Source organism: Thermobia domestica, chromosome 18 (genome assembly GCF_964235325.1).
Source record: "Thermobia domestica chromosome 18, izTheDome1.hap1.1, whole genome shotgun sequence".
NCBI lineage: Eukaryota > Metazoa > Arthropoda > Insecta > Zygentoma > Lepismatidae > Thermobia > Thermobia domestica.
The window spans coordinates 102,245,007-102,257,339 of NC_137471.1; the positions used below are offsets into that span (position 1 = coordinate 102,245,007).

A 12,333-nucleotide genomic window follows, 5' to 3' on the forward strand; every position below is an offset into this window, starting at 1 on the left:
TTTTTGATGTACCAAAATGATTCTAGGAGGTATTTGCCCCCCTTTCTCTTGTGCACACACTGATGACCAGTCATCCGACGGTAGTGATTCCATTACTTACATATAACTTAACAACACAACGAATTTTGAGTAAAGATAAATTCAGTATTTTTGTCAATATTCGATTCGGAAACATACCTTTCAAGATTGGGCCTTTTTCTCGTTTTGGTCTGAGCTCGTATTACAGGTGTCTAATTTGATCTCAATCTATGGAATTTCGGAGGAAACAAGGGAGTATTATGATGGCAGTAGAAAATAAGAATGGGAAGGTAGTCAGCGAGAGAAATGAGGTCATAGGAAGGTGGAAAGAATACGTTGAAGACTTATATGAGAGTAGGGATAGACCGTGTAGCCTAAATGTTGAAGTGGAAAATGAAGTAGGCGAGGATGATAAAGGATTTAGTATTCTTCGGGATGAGTTTGAAAAGGCTATATCCGAGATTAGGAATGGAAAGGCAACAGGAATAGATAACATTCCAATTGAATTCATTAAAAATATAGGAGACAAGGGAAAGAAAGAATTGTGGCGACTATGCAGTGAAATATATGAAACAGGAGAATGGCCAAAAGATTTTCTGAAAACGATCATGATACCGATGGCTAAGAAATCGAACCCAAAGAGATGTGAGGATTATAGAACTATTAGTCTCATATCTCATGCAGCTAAAATTCTGCTCCGAATACTGAACAGAAGGTTATATGGAAGAACAAATAAAAATGTTGAGGAAGAGTAGTTCGGGTTCAGAAGAGGCAAGGGCACAAGAGATGCTATTGGATTATTAGGGGTGATCGGTGAAAGGTTTATAGAAAAAGGGAAAGAGGTGTACGTTGTATTTATTGATCTAGAAAAGGCTTTTGACCGCGTGAATTGGGAATTGTTGTTGGGAGTTCTAACAAAGATAGGGTTGGAATGGAAAGATAGAAGACTCATAAGAAACTTATACATGAACCAACAAGTAAGTGTTAGGATAGGGGAAGAACTGACGGAAGAGAGTGCAATTGGAAGGGGAGTTCGACAAGGATGCTGCCTCTCGCCAACACTATTTAATGTCTATCTAGAAGAAATAGTGAAAAAGAGCCTACATGATGATGATGGCATTTCGGTAGGAGGTAGAATGATTAGATGTATAAGATTTGCAGACGATATGGCGCTTGTTGCAGAATCTGAAAAGAAAATCAATAAAATGTTAGAAAAAATGAGAAAGGGCTTTGATTAATATGGGATGAAAATAAATGTTAGAAAGACAAAAGCCATGGTGATTGGAACGAAGGGGTCTGTGTCAAATATAAAAGTAGGAGGGGAGAAAATAGAACAAGTGAATAGTTTTCGATACCTGGGTAGTGTTCTTAATAATGACATGAAATGCGAACGTGAAATAAAAGCAAGGATAGGAATGGCGAAAGAAGCCTTTAAAAGAAAGAAAAGTTTGTTTTGTGGGACCTTGGACAAAGAGTTGAGAAAAAGACTCATAAAATGCTTCGTGTGGAGTGTTGTACTGTATGGGGCGGAAACGTGGACATTACGTAAAGGTGACGAAAATCGACTGGAAGCCTTCGAAATGTGGGTGTGGAGAAGAATGGAAAGAATTAGTTGGGTCGAGCGGAAAACGAATGAGAGAGTGTTAGAAATGGTGGGTGAGAAAAGAACACTTTTAGATATTATTAGGAAGAGGAAGAGAAACTGGTTGGGACATTGCCTAAGAAGAGATTGTATTATGAGGGACGTCCTAGAGGGTATGGTGGCGGGAAAGAGAGGGAGGGGCCGAAAGAGACTACAATTAATGGATGATATTAAAACAGAAAGATCATACGCGAAGACGAAAAGGTTAGCGGAGGACCGTGGAGCATGGAAGCTTCTCAGCTGCAGCAAGTGACCTGCCAATAAAGGCAGAATACCTATGATGATGAATTTGATCTCGGCCTCAGTACCTTCCGTAAGTGGTAGAAATCTACCAGCATTTCCGGTTTCATTAGTAATCTCCATACTACAAAAATAAGTTATGAGTTATAGAATATGGATTCAGTGTCCCAAGAATGTTACACCTTGATCTTTATTTCTCTATTCAAACCACGAATGGTGAAAACCAATGACTTCCGGTTTCAACACCAATCGCTATAAGATATAAAAAGAAACAGGAATACGTAGTTAGCTTTTGCTTGGTTAGTTGGACTTTAGCGTCCCTTTTCAGCATCAATGCTTTACGAGACGTGAACCTACGTTTAAAGTTAAATCCGAACCTTTGTAATGTGTTCGTGTTTCCCTGCGGGGATCGAACTCGGGACCTTGTGCATCAAAAATTTCAGATTAGCAACTAGATCAGCGGAAAGGGTTATGAAAAGATAGCAGGAAGTTCTTTTCTATAGATTCGGTGTACTACGTGCATAGTTTTCATCTCCGACATTATACTTCTATCAATCCCTGAAGTGATAGAAATTACTATCCTTTCAGATTTTAATACCCAAAAGTAGGTGTACAGACCAGCATTGATCAAGTATGACATTTTAATTTATTAAGATAATGAATTTATTTGTTTTTGTTTGTTCCGAGCTTAAGGTATAAGTGAAAGTAAATTAAGAACAGATAAGGAAGAAACTAAGTCAATACCTGTATGGATAACAATAAGTGAATGGTAGTAAAATGTCATGACCGATTGGTACGGGACTGTATACCTACTTTTGGGTCACTCTGTATTGATCGTAGAGCAAAAACTAAGTGAGCGAGAAATATACATTTTATATAGATTCAATGTCGCAAGCATAGGTTTCGCTTTAATCTTTGCCTTTCTATTCAAAACTAAAGTGGTGCAAGGAAGTCTACGATTTTCGGTCTCAACACTGATCGCAATAGAAAAAAAAAAAAAAAAACTATTGGCTAGTGAGAAGCAGTTTTCGGAAATGATACTAATGAATTGTCACTTCTGGTTTCATTATATCTACAAAGCGAAAACAGTAATAGGAAGCGACAATCTTCTTATATATATATATATAATATATGAATTTAGGATCCCAAGAATTGATTTCATTTCAGCTATTATTCTTGTACTGCAACAAGAAGTAGTAAGAATTAGTGCAATATGTGGTTTTAATAGTGGTTCCATATATTAAGTTTCTAAGACATAGGAACCGCAGTGGTTCAGTGGTAGAGTTCTTAACTTTGGTGCATGGGATCCCTGGTTCGATCCCGTCTCTTGTCAAGTGAACTTTGTGGTGCACGAACATCGTCTGTGTAGATTTCCTCGGGTTCTCCCGTTTCCTTCCACGATCTTCATTACGCTATTTAATTTATTATTATTATCACCGTTTCCCTTACCCTCAGACATAATCGTGGGGCATTAAATTAGAAATTTATTTCGTTTCATATTTATAAGGAATTACAAGGAACTCTTTTTTTGGTATGGATCCGGCGTCTAAAGAAAAAAAATCCGTCTGACTTTCTCCCTTTATTGTAATCAGAAGTTAAACGTTAGATGTTAGAAGTTAGACGTTAAACTAAAAGGAAATAGCATACTTTAGAAGCCTACCATTGTTTTACAATGTGAAATGAAACTAATTTTGTTGGGAGCAACTATGAGTCTCGGCGAAAGTGTATTTTAAGTTAGCACATAATCAGTAAGTAAAGTGTTCTCAAAGAGTTAGTCATTGTAAAACAGTTAGATAGACATTAGAATGAAATGTTAGATTATTAATAAGTGTGCCTTCACATTTCTAAATATAGACAAAAGTATTTTAGAGTATATTCGATGCATTTGGAAATAATACAGTGAAACCTCTGAATAACGGATATCGATGGGACATGGTTATTCCCTATTTGTTCGTAAATGAGAGGTGTCCGTAACAGAGAGGTTATACAAATTTACATTACTCAGAGCTCATGTTGTAATTGTTTGTGGTATACGGTATATTAGTTAAAGACCTAAATGAAAATATATAGTTTAATATCAAAATATAGTGAAATGCTCGATATACTGAGGGAATGAGGGGAAATCCCCTTCTGTAAAAAAAAATAATAATAATCCTTGAGGGAATGTTTTTATATGGGAGTGTTGCAAAATTCGTGTGTGATCATTTTCTTCGCAAGACAAGTTATATCTGTGTAAGAGTTCTTAATTTACGTACTAACTGTATTAAAAGCAGTGGCGACTCGTGACTAAATCGAACTGACTCGCACAGCGCACAATAAAGTAATAATTTTTCTCTAGTGTTCCAAAGATTTAATTTTTTCATAGACTGCGTAACTATAGGATATTGTTGTATCCTACTAAATTGGTTTAAACAAATCTGATGAAGGAATTCTGGCTTTTTCACTTTGATACATAACTGTGGCCACAAAACATATTGTCTATGCACCTTGTTAGTATCATTTGAATATTTATGTACTGCATATTGTAGTACATTATAGGAAATATTTCTGTGCAATCTTCCATTTTCAGGCCTGAGACAATAGGGTGTCAAAACACGATTTTCGCAAAACTATTCCAAAATATTTAAACTCGGTCGCAGAGGAACCCAAACAATCCGAAATATTAATGAATGCTTGGTGTAAATTAAAACAACATGAGCGAATATACAGTGCAATGTCGTTCCGAAAATTCTTTAGTGGAATTCCATGTTTGGAAGATTAGGGAGGTCATGGGTCTCGTTCTGTTCTTGGTGATTACGAATTGTACGAATTGAAGGTGATTACCGAAGCAGATTCACGGAAAATGACACGTGAGATTACAGAGGAACTCTGCGTTGATCATTCGACCATTTGGAGAAGCTAGAAAGGGTGAAGAGATGCATTAATTAAACGAGCGCCAATGCATTTTGAATTCCTCTCTATTCTCCTGTTGCTCCTGCAATATAAAAGTGATCTATTTTACACACTCGCATATCCAAGTAAAACTTAATCTTGTTTGGCAACAACTACATTATGTTAGTTGTTGGATCGCGTTTCTATTTCTAAAACATTTCCAACACCGACGTTGCATTGGAAGAAATATATAGTAGATAAATCATATCCGTATAAACCCGTTTCGTTTCTTCCCTTGGTATTAACAAATACAGAAGAGATTAGAATGACTAATTCCAGAATAATGTAAATTGAGTTTAACGCTTTATAAAAATATTTCATTTCTGTATGTATGTGTTTATGAAATTGTAAAGTGGCTAATCGTGTAAATGAAATAAGTTTACTATAAAAGTTTGTTTGTAAAAGACATTTGCATCATTTTTTTTATGTAATTCGATTTTTGTACTGGTTTCAGAAAGACTTACATCTTAAAGTATTGACATGCAGATAAATTAAGAACAGACAAATAATGGAGGGTCTCTCTCTCTCTCTCTGTTGTTGCAGACCCTGCAATCCATGTTGGTGAATTTTGGAGAAAATGGGCGGATGAAGACTCATCAGTGATACACGTTAAATATTCTCAGCAAATGGGTACTATCAGCGATGTTGATGACGCTGTTGGTATTCTGGATTCAAAGATAGTCACACAACAACACGAAAGCGGCTTCAAGTGCTTGCAGTGCTCCCGTATGTACAAATGGAGAGATTCTCTAAAACGACACTTGAAGTACGAGTGTGGCAAAGCAGCTCAGTTCAAATGCCCATTTTGTCCTAAGTGGTCTAAATTGAAGTCTAACTTGCTGAAGCACATCCGAAATGCACATGAACCAAGAACTTAAAATTAGTTCCTTTGTCGCAGATGAATGTTCCACGTGGTTCAGTTTTGTATTTTTCTGCTGAAATTCAGTTAAAAAAAAAAAAATGCTTCCTACAATTTTTATGCGGTAAAAGTATTCAGGCTCTTTAGATTTTTACACAAATCGATGCGATAGCAGTAGATTCAAAAACACAAGTAACTAATGTAATCGGATCGACAGTCTATTTGTTCTCCCTTTATTTCCGAATTGCTCAATTTAATATAATGACATTAAACAGTTTTATATTGAAGCTGAAGGGAACGATGTTCGATTTTCCTGTGTACAGGTTGGATTGCAGAAACAATCGAAACTACTCAGAGATAAATAGATACTTCTGGGATTGGCAACAGTGACAGAGATACTAGCGAGATTCATGGATATTACTCTTCTAGATAAAAGTACCATTTTTAGGTATAGTAATCAAATATTAGTACTAGAATTTTCATGTTTAATTTTTAACAGTTTTTAAGCTTGTAAGTTGAAATAAATTTTTAATAGACTGTGATACAAGAGATAAATATACAGTTGAAAATACGTAAAGGTTATATTTATTAAAACATTTTTAAGTTGTAAAAATTGATTATTTCTCACAAAAATTTAAATTTAACCTCATTAACCTTTTTCCTTTTGATTGTCTAACAGTAAGTGCAACGAAAGCAAAGGAACGTAGTATGATGAAGCATATCCATTTTAATTTCTGCATGAGCATTTTGCTGAAGGCAATAAAAGAATCGTGCATATTTTCTTAGATTTATTTCGTATATTGTAATATTTTAAATAAAGTTAATAACAGCATTGTGGATATCGTGGACTATTTTGTAGTTACATAACCAAGTATTATGTGGTGTAAGACTTAAGTCCGTACCCATTTCCCTTGGAGCCAATGGGATAGAGGGCTATAGGAATTATTAAAATTCGCTTACATTTGTTGTGACGTTCGTTTGTCACACATGGTAATATCTCTGTACTGTTTATATAAATTCCAATACAATCAATTACAAACTCTTTCTAACACTTCTATGATACAGATGGTGATCAGAAAAATGGAAACACCTGTAGTTGGCAACACGTCAGATATATGGGTTGGCAGTGGTGTCGTGGCGTCCGCAACGCCAAACCGCTGGTGGTGGTGTGTTAGGTCGGTCTCCATACTACGTCAGGCGCAGTGGAACAGCAGTGTCCAGTGGCTGCAGCAGACGGAGGTAGTGTAAAATGGGAGACCTCTCAGATTTTCAAAGAGAGCAAATTGTTGGTGCGCGGTTATGTGAAGCGAGTGTGACGGCAGTGGCTACTGTGTTAGGTGTGTCGCGTGGGACAGTGTCGAAGGTGATGACGGCCTACACAACACACGGGAAAACCACATCGGGGAAGCGGAATAGTGGGCGGAAGAAAATCATGAGTGACAGGTCACGCCAGGTATTAAAGCGCATTGTCACCCAGAACCGTCGTGCCACTGCGGAGCAAGTGACGGAGGAACTCAATCAGCACCTCCCCCACCCTGTTTGGACAATCACAGTCAGCCGCGAATTACAGGACATGAACTTACGGGGTCGTGTTGCACGGGCCAAACCGCTCATCAGGGACCATAACGCTTTCGCACGCCGCAAATGGTGCCACGACCATGCAACTTGGACCGTTGAGGACTGGAAACGTGTGATATGGTCGGATGAGTCATCCTTCACCCTATTTCCAACCACGGGCCGTGTTTATGTGTGGAGAACGCCCCAAGAAGCTCATGATCTGCAGTATCTCCGCCCAACTGTGAAACATGGCGGCGGCTCGGTGATGCTGTGGGCCGCCATATCATGGTTTTCATTGGGTCCTGTGGTCACACTTAGCGAACGAATCACTGCCAACGATTATGTCGCAATTTTAGGAGACCACTTGCATCCTATGGTCCGGATGTTGTTCCCAGACAATGACGCCATCTTCCAGGATGATAACGCACCCATTCACACAGCTGGCGTTGTTGCAGCGTGGTTTGAGGAACATCGGGATGAAATTCAACACCTCCCCTGGCCCGCCCAATCCCCAGATCTCAACATAATTGAACATCTGTGATCCTTCTTGGAAACTCGACTCCGGCGACGATTTCCACCTCCATCCTCTCTCACAGAACTGGCCGATGCCCTGCACAAGGAATGGTGTAAAATTCCACTTGCTACCATTCACGACCTCTATGCCTCCATCCCACGTCGCATCAAGGCTGTTCTGAAGGCGAAAGATGGCCCGACACCATATTAATCTGGTAAGTTGCAATTTCGTTCAGGTGTTTCCATTTTTCTGATCACCATCTATATGTATTTTTATGTAACCATAATGAATAATTTTCCGTATTTTAATTTTTCAATCATTGACAAGGTCTTCAGATGCTGACAAGTTTTCCAAACTAAAATTCTTAAATTTGGAACCCATTATATATTACAATCTAGTCCAGTCCAGTATTTGTAAAGCTTATCCTAGACGCTAGGCATTAAAACATAAATATAGTATAAAGCTTTCGTCGACAAAAAAAGAAATAAAACAGCGTATCCGGTGGTTTGTTAATCCTGTTAGACTTTCTCACTGCGTTTCGTATACCATTTTTATCACTTATAGACGTTATTTCTCCTTCATATACAGTTTCAGTTGTGAAATGTGTTTCTCTCCTCCCCCCATTTTTTAAAAATTGATTATTGTCTGGGTAAGAGGTCGGTAACTACAGCTTACTCCATTACTTGATTATCCTGTCCTGCAAATATCTCCAATGTAATATTAGTGTTTTTTTTTTTTTTTTTTTTTTAATTTTCAAGTCACCACGTGCAGAATGAATATGATGTTATTGGTACAATATATTGGTCTTATTAATCGTAACTTCAAATATATTCTTGTCTCATTTTCCATTTACTACATCTCTTACAAATTTAGGAGTACCTTCTCCATAGTTTTCAATCCTTGTGATATGATGAGCCACATTTCCGATTTTGTTAGAAAAGGTCATTTTCCTTATATCAGTACTAACATCTCACGGGAGAGTATGTTATACAAGTTTATAGGAGGGCGCCTTTGGCGTGAGAGACTCGGGTTTTATTCCCGGCGGCAACTCATGTGGCTCGGATTTCACTTTAAGCTGTAAATCCACATCTCATACAGCCTTGCTACTTAAAGGAATGCTAAACTGAAAATCAAATGGATTCAAATCAACAAGATTCTAGGGTTATATTTTAACAATCTTTCGGTCCGACAGCTCCATGTCGTCTTCGTTTGGGTATGGTGTAAGGTGTATATATGCCATTCAATCATGCAGCCACTATCATTTTTTTTTTTTTTTTTCGTAAGAAGCACTTAACTAATTGCACACCTCTTTCAGCTGAACCGTTACGGGTTTTGGAAGAACGTGCAGAAGCCTAATTACAGTATTGTGCGAATTCGCTGTAGGTCAGCTTTCCATTTACAACATTCTGATTTATCTTATATACGCATATTGAATATACACACAGTTATCAAAATAATTGAAACGCCTATTGTTCGCAACAGTAAGATGTGTGAAGAAATAACACTAACTAGGGATGTTTCCATACCGGGACCAAGGACCTGGGTAAAACCTATATATCGTCTGAAAGCTCTTGCCATGAAAAGTACAAAACCGTTTTCAAATCACGGGCACACCCACAACCTTACTATAAGGGGCCAGTTTGTTGGTGTTTTTGGCCCTATGTATGGCATATACGACAGAAGTAAAAATGAATGTTTCGATGTATTACGTGTAAGCGGCTGAGCCTATGAGGTCCATTTTTCGATCATTGCTACAACGTGACTCGGGCAAGGCTTTGGTAATATCACTTTGCACCCAGGCATACCCATTTGTTCAGTGTTGCCAATGAATTGTAAATGCAATGTGGCAGATGGTTTCTCTACCACTGGATGTATATCCATATAACGTGACATAAACATCATTCATCACTAGAGAAAATATACTGTGGACGTATTCCTCTCTCAAGGACCCGAGTTTGTCAGTGTTCCCAACCAATTGTAAAAATGAAAAGGTGTAAATCAGCTTCCATACGATAAGACGTTTATACACCAAGCTTGGCAGAAACATCACACGACACTCTAGCAAAAAGATTTTGAGTGTGACCGTCTCCCAACCATTCTAAGTTGTCAGTGTTGCCAGCCAAGTGTAAACATCAGAATGTTGCAAACGGCATGCGTGCCACTGACAAATATATATAATAAATGTGAGATAAGCAGCATTATATAATGGAAAACATAGTATGAGTGTCCCCGTCTCACAAGCACCCAAGTTTAGCAGTGTTGCCAACCAATGTGAACATCCAAGATTTTTGCATGAAGTCTACAGCATTGGCGGACATAATTACACTGTGCCCATACTATGTTTTCCATTGTCTAATGCTCCTTATGTCATAATTGTTATATATTCGTTCAGTGGCAAGCATGCCATTTGCAACATTCTGATGTTTATATTTGGTTGGCAACACTGACAACCTAGAATGGTGGGAGACGGTCACACTCAACGTCTTTTTGCTATAGTGTCGTGTGATATTTCTGCCAAGCTTGATGAATAAACGTCATATCGTATGGAAGATGTTTTACACTTTTTTCATTTTTACAGTTAGTTGGCAAAACTGACAAACTCGGGTCCTTAAGAGAAGAATACGTCCACAGTATATTTTCTCTAGTGATGAATGATGTTTATGCCACATTACATGAATATACACCCAGTGGTAGAGAAACCATCTGCAACATTATATTCACAATTCGTTGGCAACACTGACCAAATGGGTACGTCTGGATGCAAAGTGATATCATCGAAGCCTTGCTCGAGTCACATTCTACCTATGATCCAAAAAGGGACCTAATAGGCTCAGCCGCTTACGCGTGATGCGTCGGAATATTCATTTTTAATTCTGTCGAATATACCATACATAGGATCACGAACACCAAAAAACTGGCTCCTCGTAGCGTCAGGTTATGGGTTTGCCCGTGATTTGAAAACGGTTTTGTACTTCTCATGGCAAGAGCTTTCAGACGATATATAGCTTTTATCCAGGTACTTGGTCCCGGTATGGAATCATCCCTAGTAAGTATGCTTACATAGTACATGGTCGTGGTTAGTAGTATGTTAGGTGATAGTCTAGTACGTCAAGGAGACAGAATGCAGCTAGTGTTGAAGCGACAGACGCCTGTGATACAAAACGGGAGGAATCCCTAAGTTTCAAGACCAAATTGTGGATTTACTGTTGGCTGCCGAAAATATGTCTAAAGTATCCAGTATGTTAGGTGTGTCATGAGAAGCAGTGTCCGAGGTGATAACGACCTATGGAACTCATGTCAAAACAACATCATGGAAGAGTAATAGTGGAGAGAAGAGAAGCCTCGCTGTTAGAAATTGCTTAGCATTGAAGAATATTTTGACAAAAGAGCTTAAAAAAAATGCAATGATGAAGACTCCGGAACTCACACAGCACCTGGATTGTGTATTCCAACAATTACAGCCCGGCGCGAGTTCATTACACGAGCATGCGGATCAGGATGCAATTTGTAAACCACTTAAGCGCGAAGTAAATGGTGGTGAGAACATGCAAAGTGGGCCGCCAACAGTTGGAAACTAGTCGTATCGTTCCATGAGTCCTCTTTCACCTTATTTCCAACAACAGGTCGTGATCTATTTGTGGCGGACACCGAAAGGAGCTTATGTTCCGAATTGTCTCGTCCCTGTCATGAAACATGGCAGAACCTTGTGATGCTATGGGACGGAATCTCCTGATATTAGGTTAGTCCTGTGAATTCTCCCCGAGAACACAGTACATTGGTTATGTGTACATTTTGGTAACCACGTACATCGTATATGATCTAGATGTTTTCCGACCAGTGATAGAACTTCCAAAACGACCGTGCGCTATTCATACTGTTCGAGCTGCTGATACTTGGTGTCATGAACATAGGGTTGAACCTTGGCCACCTCCCTTGGCTTGCCCAATCCTCCAGTTCTGGAGCTCAGATTCCGAAGCAGAAGGTTTCTCCTCCTTTCTGGCTGATGAAAATGAGTGCTGCACTGCATTTGGAATGATACACGAAGATATAGAAGTGTTTTTTTCTGGCTAATGATGGTCTAACATTGTACCGGTATTGATAAGGTAAGTTGCATTTACTTCATATATTTCCATTGCTCTAGTAACCAACAGTATAAATGAAGTATGTTTGCGTACAGTGTTAGTTTTATATTGAACTATGTTTCCGAAACTCATATAGTTAATCTACGATGCATTTTCTTATTGTTACAAGAAGTAATTTCCATTAGTTTGATACCCATGTGTGTGTTTAGATTAGATAATAGAATTTCATATATGGTCATCTAATAGATTTTGAAACTACCGTAACGAGCTTCTACTATTCGACTATATGGACATTTGTGTTCCTGTCTGATCTGTGATAACACACCTGTAAGACTTACCTATTATAATGAAACTGTGTACATACTTTCCTCTAACCTCCCAAAAGTCGTGTTGTTTGAAGTTGCAATCAATCAAGAAGAAAGTAGTAAAAGGGAGTATAACCGACCCCATGTTTTAAGTTTGTATATATACCTGGTGGTCCATTTGCACC

General features: G+C 38.4%; 1 protein-coding gene across 8 annotated transcripts in view; it reads left to right on the plus strand.

The window, feature by feature from the left end:
* The window catches only part of LOC145674949 (uncharacterized), a 768,948-nt gene that overhangs the window by 506,699 nt on the left and 249,916 nt on the right, over positions 1-12,333 (plus strand). The window contains exon 5 of one of the 8 annotated variants that reach the window (XM_081745234.1): positions 5,375-6,188. The exons of the other annotated variants lie outside the window; for them this stretch is intronic. Coding sequence (XP_081601360.1) covers positions 5,375-5,709 — 335 coding nt within the window. The 3' untranslated portion in view covers positions 5,710-6,188. Of the gene's footprint in view, positions 1-5,374; positions 6,189-12,333 lie in introns of those variants that run through there. 8 annotated transcript variants of the gene reach the window in all.